General features: G+C 31.2%; 1 protein-coding gene across 1 annotated transcript; it reads right to left on the bottom strand.

Moving 5' to 3' along the window:
- Positions 1-1,413: 1,413 nt before the first annotated feature.
- Positions 1,414-5,333, bottom strand: LOC107961747 (serine/threonine-protein kinase D6PK). Its single transcript, XM_016897848.2, has 2 exons — positions 4,551-5,333; positions 1,414-2,330 (listed from the first exon to the last, which is right to left on the bottom strand). The coding sequence occupies exons 1-2, from the start codon at positions 5,294-5,296 to the stop codon at positions 1,535-1,537; spliced, it is 1,542 nt and encodes a 513-aa protein (XP_016753337.2). The 5' UTR covers positions 5,297-5,333; the 3' UTR covers positions 1,414-1,534.
- Positions 5,334-21,791: the final 16,458 nt, after the last annotated feature.

Here is a 21,791-nt window from a genome sequence, read left to right as displayed (position 1 = left end):
GTTTGCATAGTGAACCCAAATATTATGCAATAGATGTTAGTTATGCAAATATAAAAAGGTTTTCTTACATCATTTCGTAGGGTACGACACCATTTGAGAGAATGGTACAAGACACAAGCACTAGAAAAGGCTCATGGACTTTTTTAAATTGAGACATTCAAAACTTTGAAATGTAACTAAGAGGACATTAGTTGTTTAAAAAAAAGATTTCTCATATTAATATCACCTTAGTATAACATTAAAAAAAAAGATTGGATTCTGCTAGCATATTTCATACTTCATAACTTCATTTATAGGTGAAATTTAGATGATTTATACTTTGAAGAGTACATGAAAGAAGATGATCTTAATACTCTAAATGATACAAATTTAGATTCAGATGAAGAATTCAGTCAATGACCGACAAATGATGATAACAAGTATATGTTAAATGTTAAAAAAAGGAATAACTCAACAAATATGAAACGCTAGAGTAATTAGATAAAATTGCATATAATGTTTATTTTTATTTTTATTTTTATTAATAATCGTATTATAAACTACTTTTTTGGCCTAACATATTACATATGATGATTTGATTTTTATTACTCATTTAAATTTTTTTTCTTGTACTAATAATTTTTTTATAATAATTATAATTAATATTTTTAAAAATATATAGATTATGCAATTGTGTAATTACAATTTATACTATTAAATATGATATAAGAAATTATGATTTAATTACACTATGTCAAACAAACGCATTTAAGAAATACAATTCGTTGTAATTACAACTTTCATCCAATTACTCTTAGTTATCTAAACAGAACCTTAACGTAGTACTTTGATCCTAAAAACATAAATGAGGTAATTAGTAACGTGTAAAAGTGACACGTGGAAATATTTTATTAGTCAACATGCATGATAAAAGAAAATTAAGAAGTTCAAATATTAAAAGGAAGATTATAAAAGTAAGAATACATGAAATCTAGTACAATAGAGTAGTAGAGCCAAAAATATACCATTATGACATTCTTTTACATATACGATAACTTCATTTACATATAACATTGTTGTTTGGATTTGCAGTAGATGCCAAAGAAATAAAAATTAAACCATTGGATGGCATCAACATGGAAGTACGCAGTGATCATGTGAGCTGATCTAAAGGAATCATGGCAAAAGTCCCCACATTTTCCCTATGTAGTAAACAAATCACATGGTGGGGGCAATCATCTTAAAAGGCACCAATTTCCTTTCCCTCGTGTATTCTCCTACCCTCCGTGATCGGTGGACAGCCTATCACGCTCGACGCCACCGGCTTTCCTCTTCCCGAGTCCATATCGATTGTTTTTTACAAATGCATTGTCGGAATCCAATGAACCAAAACATTAACCTCCAACTGGATGCTTACAATAATATATGCCGATATTTAAAGATAAATGAATACTCGTTGCAATATAGATTCCAAAAAGTATAATCACAAGTTACATGATTGCTATAGGGGACGCTTGATTCTTTTTTAATTTACTGATCATTTCTTTACTTCACCCTAATAATACTCTACTGGGGTCTCTGGACAGCTTTCATCTGATACAACTTCTTTACTAAAAGGTGGAGGTACATATGGTGGGGTCGTGCATCTTAGCAATGCCCAATTGACCCCTTGGAAGAATGGGTGGTGCTTGATGGCTGATGCACCCATTGTGGACCCTAAACGCCTTGGAGGATCCTTCACCAACAGCTGGGAAATAAGATCTTTAGCCGCTGCTGGAATCATGGGTTCTTTAGGGAACTCAAGGGCTCGAGCCACAATGTTGGCTAAGGTTAGCTCATGGTCCACGCCCTTGAACGGTGTTACCCCATAAAACAGTTCATACATAAAGATCCCCAATGTCCACCAATCCACAGGGCTACCATGGCCCTCACCGGACACAATTTCCGGTGCCAAATATTCATGTGTCCCTACAAAAGACATGGACCGGACATCAATGGGCTCAGCCACAAACTCAGGCCCACCACGATGGGCAGACTTCTTTTTGCGTTTGCGTTTTGGGTGGAAACATGAAACAGCAGGTACAATACAATTTGGAATGATACAAGAAGACGATGTGAAAGGAGGATGATCTTTAGGATAGTCAGTCCGCAGACCTGGTACCGGCGGTTTTTGATCGGAAACAATGTGGGGCGTTGATGTGGACTCATCGCATTTCAATGAAAGGTCGAAATCCGTGAGCATAATGTGACCATCTGATCGAACCAACACGTTTTCAGGCTTTAGATCACGGTAAACAATCCCCATCATATGGAGGTACTCTAAAGCCACCACCACCTCCGATGCATAGAACCTGGAGACACCAAGAATAAGCAAAGCAATCAACTACCTATAATTTTAATCAGTTTCATCAGTATCTCATTAAACTAATTAAGATCAACAACTTGATAATACTAAAATCTCGAGCCAGGGTCCATTGATAGGTGGAGTTAAAGAAAGAAAAATAATAGACAAGAAAATAATTGAGATGCTCATAGTGCCATGAACTTTATGATCACATTAACCAAGGGACATAAAGGACCCTACTACTATTATCATTCATACACTACGGTTTTAAACTTGCTTACACACTAAACTAAGACAAGAAATTATTTTGCTTCAACCTCTACTACATTATATAGACTATAAGGGACCTACGTGTCTTGTTTTCCAGGTTCCCTCAGAATCTTTTCATGCAAGAGATGGATGTAATGAGGCAAAAATCTTCAACAGGGAGATGTAAAGCAATCAAAAGTTTCTCTAACTTGTGTCCTTACATTGAAGCATATTCCCCTTGCACTCTTCCTAGATGTTCCCTAGTATTTTGGGTATCTTACAATCATTCATAGCTGAATCTGAATCATTAACGGTGGAAATACTAATAAAATTATGGTGGGTGTGAATATCAAATTAAGTACGGAATCTACTAGAACAAAGCAATAGCACATAAATGAAAAATAAGCTTATAGAATTTCTCAATCATGTAGTATTGTACAATTGCATAAAGGAAACAATATTTTTATCAATCATGTAACGACTCAGTGTTCATTATCAAAGCGGAACTATTTGCATAAAGTTTGTTGTTATTTCTTGAACCTTACCTTCTTGAACTACAAGATCCATTCAAAGTCGAAGCAAATAATAATAATGATTTCTTTGATTTGAAAGCTAATTCCCCCTAAATAAATGGTGGTTATATGAACATCTTGTCACCGTTGTCATTATTAGTAATGGATGGCTAGGTGGTAGTGACACAGACAAGAGACTAACTAGAGAGGGACCGGAGAGCTTTATAAAATAAAATAAAATGAAATGAAAACAGGGTCTACCATCCATCCATCCATCATCAAAGATGCTAAAACAAATCCCAGAAATCCAGAAAAGAAAAAGGGTATTCAACTCTAAGAGCTCGGAAACCGGCTGTATCCTATATTCAATTCTTTCCTAAATTTTTTATATAGTGGCAGAAGTAAATTTTATACTGAACAAGGTAGATTCAAGTACAGAAAAGTCAAAGCAACATAAAACTGAATTTCCTGAGGTCAAACAAAAGGGAAAAAGTTTATTATTCGATTACCCATGTTATTCGAGTTAAACGTTGAAGATGAGTGAATATAAAGTAAAAAATTTTCTATCCAAATGTATTTGTTTTTTTAAAAATAATAAATAAATAAATAACATAAAACTAATGGCTTCACTATTTGCTAATTAATACAATCTGGAAGCACATAATACTATTTAAGATGCACAACTTTGCTTTGGAGCTAATCCTATTCTACTAAATTTCTCACTCATAATAATTTACTTTAACATAAATAAATTTATAAATAAAGCTCACAAACGTGAGGAGTAACTTCATAGTAAGTATTAGACATGCACACATGTATTAAAGGTACCTAAGTTAAGCCTAGAAAATAAAGTTATAGAATAACATAATACAAGATTTAATAATTATTTATTTTCTTTTTGGTTCTGGGGTCTGTAAGTACTAAATTTAAAATGCTTCATACTGAAAATCGAACTTAAAAAGAGATCTTTATCATCTCATTTTACCCGTTCTTTAATAATTAATTAATTATTATTGAAAAGAAATACTAAATGATGGGATCATGATATTGCTTTGTCCGCCGTGTTATTGAGCTGAGCTGGCTTTCCCTAAGTATTTTTAAGAATATAATAAGGCAACAGGAGTAATTTAATTGGCGCTTTTACCCAAAAATTAAAACGGGGTCAAGGTGGCCTTGATGCGATATTTTAGGCACTATAGTTCATAAATATACTTGGATACGCGTTTGAAAGTTATTGGTTTACTAGCTGAAAAAGTCAAAATCTCAAACATGTTTTGACCTTAGTAGCCCGAGCCAATCCCCCGGATCTACCGTTAATCATAGCCAAAAACAACGAAATGAATCTAATCCGATTTACAGTAGATTGGGGCCCCCGTCCTTTTGAGCTCATTTCGCCCGATCATCACTCTCAAATATCCAAAAACAAAGAAGGAAACGTTTTTTTTTTCTTTTAACGGAGGACGTACCTGACGGCGGAATCGGGGAAACGTTTGAGAGGTTGACGTTGACGGAGGACATGAAGGTCGCCGCCTGGACAAAACTCCGTCAACAGACAGAACCATTTAGGGGAATCGATAACGGCGTAAAGCGAAGGTAAAAATGGATGGTCTAACAATTCGAGTATTTCCATCTCGGTCCTAGCTCTCCCTTCTTTACTCCTCGACGCTAGCTCTTTCTTGTCCATCACTTTGGCTGCAAAAACGACACCGCTTTTACTGCCTTTGTTGTTGTTGTTGTTAGCATTGGCGGCATTGGTGTCGGGAGGCGGGGGTTGAGACTTGAGTTCGGCTAAGTAGACGGAGCCTATATCGCCGGAGCCGAGGCGGATGGAGAAGCGGAGGTCGGCTAGGGAGAGGGAGCCGGAACGGGTGGTTTTGGAAGAGAAGGAGCCGTGAGCCGAGGGAGCAAGAGAGGAAGAGCCGGAGTTGGAGGCAGACCCTGAGCTGGTGCTGCGGTTAATTGTAGCAGTGGAAGTGGAGGTGAAGCTTAAGCTCTGTAGATCGTCGGCTAAGTCGTCGAGAAACGGCTCCATTGATAAGGAGAAAAAAGAGAGAGATGGGTGAAAGAGAAAGTGCATTTGATATTTGAAGGGGATGATGGATGGATCGGGTTTGGTGTTCGGGCCCATAACCGTGACAATTAATATACATATAAAAGGAAACAAATAAAAGGGACTGATATTATGGCTGAATTTATGTTCTGTTGGGTGCATCCGTGAAGTTTAATTATAAAATAGACCTATTTTTTGGGATTATTATGGTCAGCAATTTATTTTTTTCTTTTTTGTTTTGCTACTCAACTACAATTAACACACTTTAATTGCATCCATATCATTCCTTTTTATACGCATTTTTCACTATTTTCCCTTTTTTCCTAAATTCAATAGTTAGTCCTCATGCTTTATGGAAACTAAAATGTCACTCCATTTGGATTACATTCCAATATATTTACAAGTAAATCAAAATTTCCATAAAGCACCCATATTTAAGTTTTATTTGAATTTAATATAAAATATATTTTTCAATATTAGTTTAAATTCAAAAACATATATATATATTTGAACAATCTCATTATGGATTCTGATCATATTTCCTATTTTTGACACAATGTCTAGAATTACTTATAGTCTCTCTTCAATCCATAAATAGGAATATAATATATTTTAGTACGCTCGAACTCACGTCTTCCTGCATTGACAACAACTTAGTTGACAAAATGAATATGCAATTTTATTTAATGCTTATAAACATTACTTACATACTTTTATAATTCAATTTAAAATTTTAAAATATTTTATTATTTAAATTAAGTTCGGATCGAATCAAATTAAGCCACAGGCAACATCATGCAATTTATATCTTCACTTATTATTATTATTTTTTGGCTTAATATAATATTTGGTATATGAACTTAACACTTTTTCCTAATTTAGTATCTAAACTTTTTTGGGTCCAATTTGGTGACAATTTTTCCTAATTGATACCTAGACTTGAGACTTTTTCTTAAGTTGGTACTTGAACTTGACTCTTTTTTCTAATTTGGTACCTAATCTTTTTTTGTTTGATTTGATACTTGTCAAACATTTTACAAATTACTCCAATATGTTAACAATGTTGATTTTTTTACGAGGTAGCAAAAATAATCAATGAATGACTGACATGTGACAGATTATAGGATATTTTTTCATTTTATATGTTCAATTAATTTTAGTTTTTATTAATTAATTAATTATTTTATTAATTGAAAATAATGAATTTCTTTTAGTTTGGGATTTTAAAAAAAAATAATTTTTTCTTATTTAATATTAACTTGTTAAGCATAGCTCAATACCTTTGTTTTTTTAACATGAATTTCCTCTAATGCTGGCAATATTTTTGTAGCATAACGAAAAAAAAAGTATAACATTTAATAAATTTAAGTACCTAAAAAAAAGCTTAGGTACTAAATTAAGAAAAAATGTCAAGTTTAAGTATAAAATTAGGCCCAAAAAAGTTTATGTATGAAATTGAAGTACCAAATTAGGCGGAAAAAAATAAATACTAAATTAAGAAAAAGTGTGAAATTGAAGTAGCAAATGTTATAATTTTGCATTCATATAAAGCATTCAAACTAATCGTCTGACTCCCTGTACTTTTTCTACTTTTATAATCAATTACCATTTATGAGGTTAAATTTAGTTGATAAATGTTACTTTATTTATGGACTCTAATTCTAAAACAACCTATCAATAATTTTATACTCAATCAATTCTAAAGTTTTTCTTGGTTATCAAACCACTTATTATTTCATATAAATTAGTTTTAGGTACAGATTAAAGTTGATTGGTTTGGAAAATTAAATATTTATCGATTGAAATTTAATCATGGTTAGAAATGAAAATTAAAATATCAAAATAAATTGATTGAAATTTAAAAGGCATTGACAAATAAAGTAATATTTTTTTAATTAATAAAAAAAATGACAGTCATTCACATCAAAATAGGCTGGTCGGTCCCTTTTATACAAAGTCCCACGTCCGTACGCATTAATGCTGGCCTATCTTACACAACCCATCAAGGGAGCAATTTAGTTACTAATATTATTAAAAAGTGACTTAAAATAAATAAAATAAAAATAAACGAATACGGTATAACAATAAGGTTTTAAAATATCTACATATGTCTGTCATCAATTGATTGGGTTTTAAATCTTTTAAAATATAATAAAATCCTTTTAAAATATTATAAATTAAAGAATTTTCTTTTAACAACTTTTTGAGTTTTAAAGTATATAATTTGTGAATTTTTTTATAATACTTTTATTTTATTTTATTATTTCAAAATTTCAAAAGTAATATAAAATTTTCCATTTTTATTTTTGTTATTTAAAAAAAATTAATTATGCATTTACACCAAGCCATTCTTTTCACATCAATTTAATTAGGGACAAAACTCGAAATTATACATAAATTTAAATTTAATGTGTAATTATACACATGAACTTTAATTTGATGTAATATATACGTAAAACTCTAATTATAGTTTAAATATATAATTAAAACTTTAATTTTGATTTAAAAAGAGAGGGTGGAATTAGCAGCAAAGGCACCATGATGGTGGGCGGCATGTTTCACATCAAAGCAAGCGATGTACAAATATACCAAGACAAAATGGACTCAGTTGTGGATTGAAAGGCTTGAATAGTCCATATCTGTTTTTAATGCTTTGATTTGGTCTGCTCGCCTCCTCTTAACCTCACGAATATGTTTTTCTCTCTCATTCACATTTCTATATGATAATGACACTCTTTTCACATTTAATGCTATTGCATTTAACATATGGATCCATTATATATCCACCGGATTTTGAGATTAAATTTTGGAAGGTTTTGGGATATTTTTAAAAATTTTAAAAGTTTATCGAGATTTTTTTTAAAAAATTTTGGGTTTAATTAATTTTTTTAAAATTTTTGTGAGATTAATGAGAATTTTTAAATATTTTAAGTGAACTTAATTAAAATTTTCATAAAAAAATAAAAATTATAATGAAAACTTTTAAAAATGTGAGAGGACCTAATTAAAATCTTTTAAAAAATTCGAAGGAAAAATAAAAATTTTCAACAAATTTTGGGTAAGCAAGCCGCCTATGATTGTGTTGAACTGTTGATATAATAAAAAGAAATAAAATTTGCCATGTATTTGATATTATGTTAATGTTCATCGTGCGATTTGTAATCAAGTTTTTTCCCTATCACATAATCACATAATTAAAAGAATCAAGAGAGTAAAGCTTAAAAAAAATGTTAAAATAATTTAAATAGAATAATTATTTTTTGGAAAACCAACTTTTTGCTCCCTCAACTAATAAAATTTTAAATTAGTGATGATAAAATTATCTATAAAATGATAAAAATTTAATTTAATCCTTTAAAATTTATAAAGACATGGGTTATTAAAATGGAGAAAGTACATTTTTGCTATAATAAAAATATACAATTTAATTTTGACCTCCTAGAAAATTTTATGGTTTTAAAAACTCAAGTGTAATATAAAATTTTGAGTTTGATGAATTAAGTCTTGCAAAAATACTTTTTTACTATCTAAACTTGGTCTGATCAGTAAATAGTTTAACCTCCACCTCGATGCACCTTGAATGATTAATTTTATTTATTTTTTCGAATCAAACCAATTGAATCTGAAATTTCATACATTCCATACTTATTGATATTTATCTAAGTATTTCTTTTTTTTTTAGATTAATATTTATCTAAATACTTAAACAAGCATATTGACACTTTTATTTTGGTACTAAATATATAGTAATGTTAGTTGATTGAGTTTTAGTTCAATTAGTATCAGTATTGTTGCTAATACTAGAGGAAGTGAGTTCAAGTGTGTTAAAGTACATTATCTTTTTATTTATGAATTAATTCTAGAAATTGTGTCAAAAAAACACATATGATCAAAATATATAATAAAATTGTTTAAAAATATATATAGTAATGTTACATTAATTATTAGAAGGTGAATGTTACGAAATCTCCAAAAACGGGGGCCTTGTTTGTTGTATTAATTAATATGGATGAGAAGTTGGCTTCCTCAAACTTATTAATTAATTTGATGATGTATATACTATTATTATGACACAATTATGAATTATGATATAGGTCAAAAGTAAAATCATATAATAAACATTTATAAAAATTAATATAAAAAATCAATTTTAATTGAAATGATAAAATAGAGATGTTAAAACAATAATATCTTAAGTTCAAATTTTATTATGTAGGTGTATTTTTTTATTTTTATATAAAAGATATAAAAAAAAAGTACAACACTTTTGAAATAATATAATTTACTTTGTAAAGTAATAGGATTTTAGTCATTATCTAGTTAAAATGGTGCCTAGTTAACTCGTGACACCAACTCAGTTAGAGACTTAATATAATATATATTTTAGATTATAGATTATTATAATAATTATTAGGCTTAAGGGTTGAAAATTTCTTGAAGTTTTTTTCTAAACCAATTAAGTTTATGCAGTCTTTTTACACCCAATTAAGCTCTTGAGTTTAGAATATACATCAAGTACCCCTTTGATTTATGGTGTATGTTTATTTATAGCCTTAACTATCATTGACTATTAAGTTTTAATGTTTGATATAATATGTTCATTAATGGTTGTTGATTTAGCCTATTACAATGACGTTTCATGCCATGTAACACCCAAAAATATATAGGGTTGGATGAAAAAAATGCTCCTTAGAGATCTTAGGTTCTATCCACTACTCTCTTATATCTTTTCAATTTAATTTCAACAAACTAGGATGAAAATCATTCTAAAATAAATATTATTTAGATTAGAAAGTTAATAAGAATGAGCAACAATTTAAATGGTTAAGTATTACTCCTTTCACACTTGTATCTTGCGTTTAAGTCACATCATTCACCCCTATTTCCCTTTTTATTTTTGATAAGATGGGTTAATTACCTAAATAGCCCCTAAAGTTTGAAAATCATAAGTACTTAATCTCTTTTCCTAATCACAAAAGAACTATAATTTCCTTCCCAAATTAAAACTGAATTTTGCTCTTTTATTCCCAATTTCTACTTCATTTTTTGTTTATCATCTCTTTACACAATATTTGCTCCCTATTACTGAAATTATTTTCGTCCTCTCGAATCAAAATCAATCTCCGTTAGCTCATTTTTTTTATCAGTTTAGCGTGTCACCATAAGTTGCATCTTTAAACCTTGCCAAGAATCGGTAAGTGCCTCCGTTTCGTCAATTGAATTTTGTATTTCGTAATATCATGACCTCGACACAAATCTTTCATCCGATTAATCAAATCTTCTATGGTTTTTTGCCAAATTCTTGAAAATCTTGACAAATCTTAATTCAATTGTTAATCCGAGCATATTTTTCCATTGAAGGACCGGATTTAGGTATCCTGAATCAGACTTGAACGTGATAAATATCGCTCGAGACCTCAGTAACAAGTGTGTGTTCTTTTACAAACGAATCAGGGCAAATCGTGCCTCAGAATAGGATCACACAGGCGTGTAGGCCACCCGTGTGGACCACACGACCCCGTCACATGGTCATGTTCCCCCCAAAACCCTAGGTTTTTCGATTCTCACACGGTTTAGGACTCTCCACATGGCTTGTCACACGGTTGTGTCTCCCTTGTAGGTTGATTTTGCAAATTCCATACGACCTAGCCACACGACCGTGTAACCCTTCCACACGCTAGGTCACACGACCGTGTGTCCACTATTTCTTAGATTTTATAGTTTTTCCCACAATTTTATGTTTTGTTCAATTTAGTCCCTGATTAATTCTCTAACTATTTTAGTTTATTATCTCTTTCAATTAAGTCCCTCATATTATGAATAATGTGGAATCTGTGATTTGATTGATTAGTTTTGCATGATATGTGTTGAATACATGCCTTTTATGACTGAATTACTGATAAATTGTTACTAGTACTCGTATCACCAAATTATTGATGGCATGAACAACATGTTTACTGTATTGATGAACCAAATACATAACAAACATGTCTACTACTACTGTTGATATAAACTAATAAAGAATGAGACGGATCAATGCGAAAGCAAATTGTAAAGTTTGTCAAAGTCGAGGATTTGACTTAGGGCTCTAGACGTTCGGGAAGAAACTTAGATTTTAACACAACCTGAAACGAAATCAAATCCAAGATAAAACAATTAAAATAGATAACTAAAATAAAATAATAAATCAAAGATTTAAGGAAGCGAATAAATGAGATAAACTGAAAGATAGAACGTGGCGTGTAGAAGTCCTAAGAAGCCTTGGAAACACAAAGAATCTACAACCCCCTTCAAGCGGCTCTAATTTCCCCTCCAAGAAAGAAAACTTGGCAAGAAAAAGTTTGAAGATGATCCTCACAATCTAAAAAGATTGTTAAAACTCTTGTAAAAGAAACTCAAGAGAAATTCTTGAAAAGAAAACTCAAAGAGAATTTATTAACTCAAAAGAGAAGTTGAATAATAATGAATTGTATGAATTGTGTACAATGCAAATGCCTATATATAGGCTAGGTAAATAAAACTCTTAAGCATACCAGAACTTTAATTTAATCTAAACAAGAAGTAGTTTTAAACTAAACTTTCTTGTTAACATAAAACTCCTAAATAATTTAAAACACTTAATAATTATAAAAAATTTGGAATAAAATAAGAATAAAATAATAAGATCTGATAAATACAATATTGGGCTCATATATAATAAAAATTAAGCCTAAAACTCGAACCCAATATGTTTTAAACTCGAACTAAAAGCCCGAAATTCGTAATTCCCGTCATAATCCCATTCAAAAATTCTGCTAACGTAGTCTTCACTAAAACAGTCATAACTTGAGCTCCTGAACTCAAAATCGAGTGATTCAAAATGTGTTTCGAAGCTAAGAGATAGATCTTCAAACACTATGAAGGCATCTCAACCCAGAAATTCTCAACCCAGAAATACCAGGATCCAATCCAAAAAGTCATCGTAAGTCTGCTGATTTCCCAAGCCTGAAAATTGGCAACTTTGATGATTGGAATTTAATAAATTTCACCCCATCCGTGCATGTATCATTCTCCCTTTCCTAAAAAGATTCATCCTCAAATCTTTTCTTTGATCTAATTTTGATTTGATTTGCTTAGCTTTTAACATTATTGTTGAGCCTTCAGGTAGTGTGACTCCATCACAATCGTGGGTTTGAAATTGTGTCTTGAGACTTGCATCATTTCCCCTTCCTCAAGAAGATTCGTCCCTGAATCTTTAGCTGCATAGAAAGAAAATGGATTAGAATAAATAACAATAAAATGAATAAAATACTTACCTAAGCTTTCTTGTACGCCAAAACTATCTCCAGGATCAAATATATGATTTTGATATCCCAAATCAGCATGGATCAAGTATCTCTCTGTAAAAAAATAAACCATCAACACTAGAAAAAGTAATATTAGGCACATGAGTGTTCAAGTAAAAAATAACTTGTAACTTTTTTTTGAATATGCATGGTCATCCATAATAATTTTCAACAATGAGTCAAGAATTTCACATAATTATAAAAATAAAGTAGTTTAATATTATTATGTAAAAATTCATATTTAAAGTTTAAGGTAGAAAATTTTGTTGCAAGATCAAATGCATGAGGTTTTTTAATAAACCTGTCGAATGCAACAAAAGTAAACTTTAAATACCTAGGTAAACCCATAAAATCAATTGAACTTTCAGACCATTATTTATTGAAACTTGACCAATGAGAAAGCATGTCGTAAGAAAAAATAAAACCAGTAGCTTACTTATCAAAAACATTTAAGGTATGCCTACATATTTCAATTTCCGATGTATCATTACTTTTCTTACCTTTTAGCACTTGTGGAGAATTATCAATGTTCAACTTACCTCTTTCCCACAAGTAAAATCGTTTATTGATGGTAGAGTAATATAATTGAGAGTCCGTCAATGGATCATTGAAATCCTGTAACAAAGAAACACCACTAAACAAATTTAAGTTAGAGTTAGTTAAAACATAATTATTCCTCACTTTTGTATGGGTATTTTCTTGCTTTTCATTTTCTTTTTCCATTTGAGAACTCTCCAATTTTACCTCATATGGATTTTCACTCACCAAATTTGGACCATTAAGTAGACTTTCTTCACTAAAGGTCTCTTTTCTCTCTGTCTTTTCACATGGTTTTTCTTCACTTCCTATATCTCCCTTACAACTATTATGAATATTCAATTCAGTACAATAAATCTCAGTAAGAGAACATGACATTTCTATTTCATCTAATTCTATAGATTTAAGAAAAAAATTTCATTATCATTTTGTTCCAATTCACAAAGTTCGCCATATTCTTTGATCAATAAAAGTCTCGTGTTAGCACAATCATGACTATAGTGTCCACGCCTTTTACACGTAAAACATTCAATGTCACGAGCTCTTTGTTGTTTTGGTGAAAAATTAGTAGAAATGAGTTGCTTGAAACATGTAGAAAAATGTTTTGTAGGAGCCCCACTTTTCCACTCAAAAGGTTTAGCCTCAGAATGTTCTAGCAGCAACTTATTAATAGCATAAGAAGGTTTTGAATTCTTGAAAGTAGAATTAGAACTTGTACACCGATAATAGTATGATGCGCCAAATAGACGAGATTAATGTTGTTGAAATTATTGCTCAATCTCAATTGCCTTGTGTACCATCTCCTCAAGATCAATATATGTTTGAAGATTAAGAGCATTGGCTATCGAAACATTCAAGCCATCTACAAATTGCACCATGGTAGTTTCTTCATTCTCTCTTATATTTGCTCTTTGCATAAGTATCTTCATCTCCTTAAAGTACTCATCAACAGATTGATTACCTTGAACAAGGCGTTGAAGTCTCGTTGAGACCTCTCTATAGTAATGAAAAGGAACGTAATGCTTTCGCATCACTTGCTTCAACTCGTCCCATGTTTTAATTACCCTTTCGCGGTTTCTTTGATGATCAATTCCAAGTTGAATCCACTAACTCAATGTATAATCTGAAAATTCAAGGGTCACCAACTGTACTTTTTCCTCTTCTCGACATTTATAGTAATGAAACATAAGTTCAATTTTTGATTCCCACTCACAATATGCTTCGAGATCATACTTCCCTCGAAATGGTGGAATGTTGAACTTTGGTTTAGCTAAAAAATGTTGCCTACAGTCATTATTAGCCAAAGTCTCATCATTTGCACGAGAGACACGTCGAGCATTATTTACACGAAGATGAGATTGATCAACCTTATCTTTCCCAATTACGATTCTGACACTCAATTTTGGTATGTAGACGTTCTAAATTTTTACTCGTTGTGTCTAGAATAGTGTCACGTTGCTGATCTCGAGCCTTTCAAACCTCTTGATCCCTTCTCAACTTCTCAATCATAGTATTACAAATCATTATGAAAGTCTGAAAAGAACATAACACTCTAGAAAAGAAAAATTAAGAAAACCTCACTCTTATGCACTCAGAAATGAAAATCAAATTCTCAATGATGTAAGAATTAATCTTGTGAGTCTTTTAAAAAGTGTCTATATCAATCAATCAGAATGTATTAGAATCAAACTAACAAATCAAACCTAATAGCACTTGTCGAAACCTTTTTTTTGAAATCGACTTTTTATTAAAAAGCGAAAATGAGAGTTGCTACCAATCTTTTTTACGAGGTGTGATCGGATCAGCTTATAATTTGATTATTTTAATAAAAGGCTTGATTTATTAAAAACAATAATTTTTGGCCTACAAAATCCAAAAAATGGGTTCGGGAGTCGGTTACGCACTAAGAAGGATTAGCACCCTCGTTAAGCCCAAAATTGGTACCTAATTGATTACTCGATGTCTTAGTATCGGAGTTTCTATTGAACTAGCTTACATTCCTCCTTTATGGGGAGTCGGTGTACTACAATATCAGTACTTAGCCCAGACATGCCTTGATACGACCATGCAAAGACATCTTTGAATTCTTGGAGTAACTCAATGAGGTTTCACTTTGTCTCTGCGGTGATACAAGCTCCGATCTTCACCTCTTTCTCTTCTCCTAAGCTTACAATTTCTACTGACTCTTTGCAAGTTAGGATTTCTTTCTCATTGTAATACCCAAAAATTTTTACAGCAAAATATTATCTTTGATATAATAAAATAAGGAAATAAAGCGACAAAAAGGGAAAATTTTGGAGTTATGTCAACATTGGGAAGTATATTATGATATATTAGTTCAAGAAAGGATTAAATCGTAAAAGTGAGAAAAGTTTTGTTGCCCAAGAGTAAATACTAAAAAATTGAGGGGTTAAAGTGTAAATATGAAAAAGTTAAAGGACCAATGGTGTAAATATTTTAAGGGTGGAATGATCTAGAAACTAAGGAAAATGGATGGATTAAGACCAAATTGAAAAAAGTGAAGAATTTTGAGGGACTAAATCGCAATTTTATCAAATTAAGTGATGACTCAAGGATGGAATTTTAAAAGATCATAAAGGGCAAAATGGTCAATTAGAAGAGAGAGAAATCTAGAAGATAATAATATGTTGGAGATATTTTATATTAATTAATTAAATATTAGTTTATTAGTATTTTAATTTGATTTTTAAATGATATTTTATTATTTTATTATTATTTTATTTAGTATATATATAAGAAAAGGAAGATGAAGAAGCATGCAACCCACCATTTTTCCATGCACCAACGTGAGAAAAAGAGAGAAAGAAAGAAAGTTTTGCTTTCTTTACAATTTGGTCATTCCACAAAAAATTCACCATTTTCATCTAGAAATCAAAAGAATTTCCATAGCCACCAAGAGAGAAAATTGATAAGGAGACTATTGGGAGCTAGAATATCAAGTTAGATTCAAGAAATAAAGGCTGGAGGAGAGAGAAAATCAAGTTAAAGATTGAAATCAATAGAGCAAGGTAATAACATTAAGATTTCAATATATTTTTTAGTTTGATATTATTGAAAAAGTAGGGAATTGATGTTAATGTAGGGATTTATTATATAAGGTTCTATGTTCTTGATATGTTAGTGAAGGGAAATAAGAGGAATTGATAGAAAATATTGTAGAGAAAGGAAAGGAGGGTGTTATAAATTTGATTATCAACATCTTGCACTAAAACAGTTTTGGACAGCTGCAGTAGGTTAAATTTGAAAAATCACCATAAATTGTGGAAATTTAATTAAAGAGTGAATAGGATATGAAATGAAATTTTAATGAGTCTATTTTTACATAAAAGAAACAGATCAAGTAAAAGAGTTATATATTTTGAGATATTTTAATTTTAGTGAGGTAGGGTCGGATTGATTTTGGAATCCCCTATTCTAACTTTGATAAATCATTATAAATTGTAAAAAAAATAATTGTAATTTCTAATTTATATTATTAAATTCCTTAATGAGTCTAGTTTCAAGAGAAATAAACAACACTACCATCAGAATTTTTTACTAAGAGATATTTAATTTTTAGTGAAGAGAGGATAGAAACGACAGACAGTGAAATAGGGGAATCTTTAAAGAATAAACTGTACTAATTGGCTAAACTAAAAATTCTAAAAATTTTATGGTAAAAAGATATATGAGTCTAATTTCATTTAAAATTAACGGTCCATAATTTTGAGTTCTGTAGCTCCATATAAAAATAATTTAGTGATACTGACTCGGATAGACAGCTTGAAATATACTTAAGGGTGAATAATGAAACTTTAGAAAATGTTATTTCTAAGAGTGTTAAGTATATTAAGGATGTGGAATGGAGTGGAGGAGGAGGAAAAATATATGTGAATATTCTGATAATATGATTTTTTTTTAAAAATAGCTAATTTACATGTTTTAGGTTCATGGACTAAATTGAATAAAAGTAAAAATTTTAGGGTAATTTAGTAAAAATGGAAAAAATGACGAAATTTCAAGAATTAAATAGTTTTATTGTCTAAATTAATAATTTCATTTATTAATTTAGATCAAGATCGCGTGGAAAGTCGAGGGAAATGGAATTTCTACAATTTAGCCTAGTAAGTTTGTATTACTGTAATTCAAATCTAATTATTATTAATTGTTGTGTTTTAATTGAAATACATGGTAATTAAATGAAAATTGCTAGTGATATGATTTAAATTGTGAGCATGAGAAATTGTGAACTGGATGAAATGGAAATGAAGCATTGAATTGCATGGGTATGTATCGGGTCTCGTAGGCCCTATTTATTATGAATATAATATTTTAAGGATATATTGTGAAGAATTATAAAAGCATGTTAAAAAAATTTAAAAGTTTTAATTTAGATGAAATTTTATAACTCGGTTAAATACGTTTACAAGTGTATGTGTTCTAGTAATGCCTCATGCCCTATTCCGGCGTCGAATACGGTTAAGGGGTGTTACACTCATTTTGTTCTACCATCATTAATAAATCAGGAGATAGGTTACAATCTCGATCATCTTTAAAGTCTCGAGGTTCCTCTGACACATATCTGGCTCAAAAGAAGATTCTAAGTCAATAGCAGCGTTGCTCATATAATTGATATCTGGAGACCTGTTATATGAACGAAGGAAGACCCAAAGAACAAATGAATCTAAGAATTTGTGTGGTATGAGTATGAATAAAATTGAAAAATAAAAGAATATTTGCCTAAATGAGACACAAAGATGTATTTTATTGAAATAAAAATAATAGATATATGCATTTTCACAAAAGGATTCTTATTACTCCCAGGCTTAGAGCAATAAGTGTGTTTTGAACATTACTTTGAATTAGTTCTCAAAATTATAGGGATCTCTTTCGCAATCCAATTGCTCAGAACACTTTCTGGGATATAAGGGAAAATGCCTGACAGATTTTCTTCCTCAATTCTTTCTTTGGATGTGGTGTTGATGCTCAGATTTTCCAACATTCCTTCCAAGTCTTTGACCTCTTCAAAGAATTCCAACTATTTTTTATCCATTAGACTTTGCACCAAAGCTTTGAATTCAGTGCACTCTTCGATTTCATGACCTTTTTTAGCGTGGAACTCGTAGTAGCTTCTCACTTCTTTAGGTCTATCCTTTAAATCTTGCATGATTAATCTTCTGTCTATCATCTTTTCCCAAACCCATTTTAGTGGGGTTTTTACTTCTGCCTCATCAGTTTTGGTTCTCTTTCCTCCACTCTGAATTATCGCGTTTACCCCTTGATCTGAATGACTGGGTAACAGATTTCCTTCCACATTAGGTCCCGATAGATCATCAAACCTTATGATCCCCATCTTGATGAACCTCTCAATCAACTTTTTGAATGCAGTGTAGTTCTCCATTGAGTGTCCCGTTATTCCTACTTTGTACTCACATTGAGCATTCGCATCGTACCATTTTGGGTACGGAGGTTACATGGGTTTTAAGTAAAACGGGGATCCACATGCGCATCAAATAAGTTCTGATATAACTCCCTATATGTCATCAGGATGTGTGTGAACTGGAGATTTTCTATGTTTAGTCTTGAGTTGGGTTCTTGCCTCAAAAGGCCTTGGTGGCTGGTTGTCACGGTCCTTGGTTAACCCACAGTGACCAGTTTTGAATAGCCTTTATTATACATGCTTGCGATGTTTACTTCATTTTCCTTCTTTCTCGGGGATGATCTTTTAGCGTTTTCCCCCGCGTCTATTTTCCCTCTCCTTATTGTATTTTCAATCATTTCTCCGCACATTACTACATCTGAGAAGCTTTTGGTAGCACTTCCTAACATATGGTTAATGAATAGGGCTTTAAGAGTATTTATGAAAAGCATTTTTGTTTCTTTCTCTAAAAGAGGTGGTTGAACTTGCGTTGCCACCTCCCTCCATCTCTGAGCGTACTGCCTGAAGCTTTCACTTTGCTTCTTTTCCATGTTTTGCAGTGTAATTCTGTCGGGTGTCATGTCGGTCATATGGCTGTATTGTTTCATGAAAGCCTGTGCCAAATCTTTCCATGAGCTGATTTGGGCATGATTTAACTGGTTGTACCACTTGGCGGCCGACCCGATCAAACTATCCTGGAAGTAATGAATTAACAGTTTGTGGTTATTGACAAATCCTGCCATTCTTCGGTAGAACATTGTGATATAGGCTTCAAGACAACTAGTCCCATTATATTTTTCGAATTCTGGAGTTTTGAATTTTGGTAGGAGCACTAGATCAGGGACTAGGCTCAACTCCTTAGCATCAACCCCGCAAAGGTAATCGACATTCTCCATAGCTCTAAATTTCTCTTCCAACCACTTGCACCGATCTTTTAGTTATTTTAGTCATTCAATCTTTGCTCTATCCATTTCGGCAATGTTGTCTAAATCAGAAACAATTGGGTTAGTATTGTTATGATCTGAAATTATCCCTAGATTTGGAACTTGAACCCGCAGGGTAATTCACCGGTGCCGAAGTACCGGTTTAGTATTGTTATGATTTGATGGTAACAGGTACCCTTTGTGGATATGCATCTGGTTGTGCATGGACATTTACCAGGGTAATGCCTGGGGGGTATGTAGGGTATTCATTATCATCCCCCGAGTTAACCACAGTGCTTTTCCCTTTTTCGATCCCTCCGGCCAGCAGTTGTGTCAACTGGCTTATTATACTTAGCTGGAATTCTTGTATTTGATCCCTCATATCTTGCTGTATTTTAGCTGATTGTTCTTGCAGCTGCGCTTGGAACTGATCTTGCATGTCTTTCTGAATTTGTAACACCCCTAACCCGTATCCGTCGCCGAATTAGGGTTACGAGGTATTTTCAAACAAACACAACCATTTTTTTCTTAAAAACCAAACTGATCACAAACATGGAAATTAAATCATTTTCGCATAGCTATTTATAATTTACAAACCAATCTAACTAACATCATACTCAAACCTATACATGTCATAAGATCGAGTTCAAATTTTTAACAAAATACCAAAAGAAGTTGATAGTGTGATAGACTATGCTGATGATCCCCGAGCTCGTAACGCGTCACCAAAATCTATAAAACAAATGGACAAAAACAATCAAAGTAAGCTTTTATAGCTTAGTAAGTTTATAACATATCTAAAATACATATAAACAAACATATGTATAATCATTAGATGCTTAAAATCAAGTTACATACATAATCACTAATTGCATAAGAAATTTCCAAATATACTTATCATTTGCATTTCATTAAATGCATGTCTATGATCTTTCAAATACATATGTCAAAAACTTATATTTTTACTTATCAACTACATGAATCAAATGCACATTTATACTTCTAATCCACATGTGCCGATTTCATACATGTATATTCAACAATTTAAACCGAATGTATATACACATTTACGTAAATATCCGATTGCATATATATATAATCATATGTTTAATAATTTTTATAACCGAATGTGTATACATTTTTATTACCTGTATACATCCGAATGCACATATATACCAATCACATTATATAATCATTTGTATATATATATATAACAACCGCATATCACCATAAGTAATTATAAATTCAACAATCGCATATTACCTAATATACATATGCTTTTATTAATTGTATATACCGAAAGCATACAATTATATTTAACCAATGCAAAACCCGAATGTAGGTGTATACTTACCAAGTATGTAAAGACTGAATGTTTATGTATTCATCAATTTCATATAATCAAAATCATAGATATATCAATTGCATATTCTCACATAATTTGAACAGATTCAATGGCACTTAGCCTGCTAGGTTTTAAAACCTGATTCAGTACACCAGCTCTTAGCCTGCTAGACCTATAGTCCGAAATATATCACCGACATTAAGCCTGCTAGACGTAAGGTCTGAATTATTTCACCGGCATTAAGCCTACTACGCACATAGCCTGAATAACTAAGATGCAAAGTTAATCTTTCATATAAATCTTTATAATACACATAGATCTTTCTCAAAAACTATATCTCGATAAGAATTATTTTATATTCAACTCTTCATAGCAACCTCACATTCGAACCACATATACATATTTCATAACATTAAATTCAACTCAAGAAACTCAAATCCTATTTTCGATTCACATGTATAATTATATGTAATTATTAACATTAAATTCAGCTTAAAGAAACTTGTATCTTACATTCTAACCTCATATATATATATTTCATATCATTTCATTCAATTCAAAACATTGCATCATTTATTTGAACCACATACATACATACAATTTATATCATTAAATTCAACTCAAAGAATTTGTATTACACATTCGAACAATATCATATATTTATATAATTTATGCTATTAACTTCATCTTATTAAACTCAAGCATGCATGATATAACATATACAATATTTGTAAAATAAAATTTCAGCCTACCAATTTCAACTTGTATATCCGACTAACAATAAGAAAATAACAAATCTAACTCAACTTATTAAACTTAAAACATACATTCGGCTAACATGTTTATATAATTCATAAAATCAAATTCAGCTTATAGAACATAAAATTCAGCTTATAGAACATATATATATATATTCTAATTTAATGACATATATTTGCTATTAGACTTACCTCGTACGATGGAAAATCGAAGTCGGACGATTATTCGACTAATTTGGCTTTCCCCCGATCTAACTCCGATTTCTTTGGTTCTCGATCAAAATATATTCAAAATAAGATAATTTATTTATTAACACATTCAATTTAATCCAAAAACACATAATTTGGCA

The sequence above is a fragment of the Gossypium hirsutum genome, chromosome D07 (assembly GCF_007990345.1).
Source record: "Gossypium hirsutum isolate 1008001.06 chromosome D07, Gossypium_hirsutum_v2.1, whole genome shotgun sequence".
Lineage (NCBI taxonomy): Eukaryota > Viridiplantae > Streptophyta > Magnoliopsida > Malvales > Malvaceae > Gossypium > Gossypium hirsutum.
Note: the sequence above shows the minus strand (reverse complement) of the source record. Positions and strands in the feature narration are given on the sequence as shown.

What these genes read in the sequence shown, in the direction of transcription:
- LOC107961747 (XM_016897848.2), bottom strand. Translation starts at nt 5,296, where the DNA reads ATGCACCCAACAGAACATAAATTCAGCCATAATATCAGTCCCTTTTAT. An exon ending in TTCCCCGATTCCGCCGTCAG is followed by an intron (nt 2,331 to 4,550) that starts GTACGTCCTCCG and finishes TGGTGTCTCCAG; the next exon opens with GTTCTATGCATCGGAGGTGG.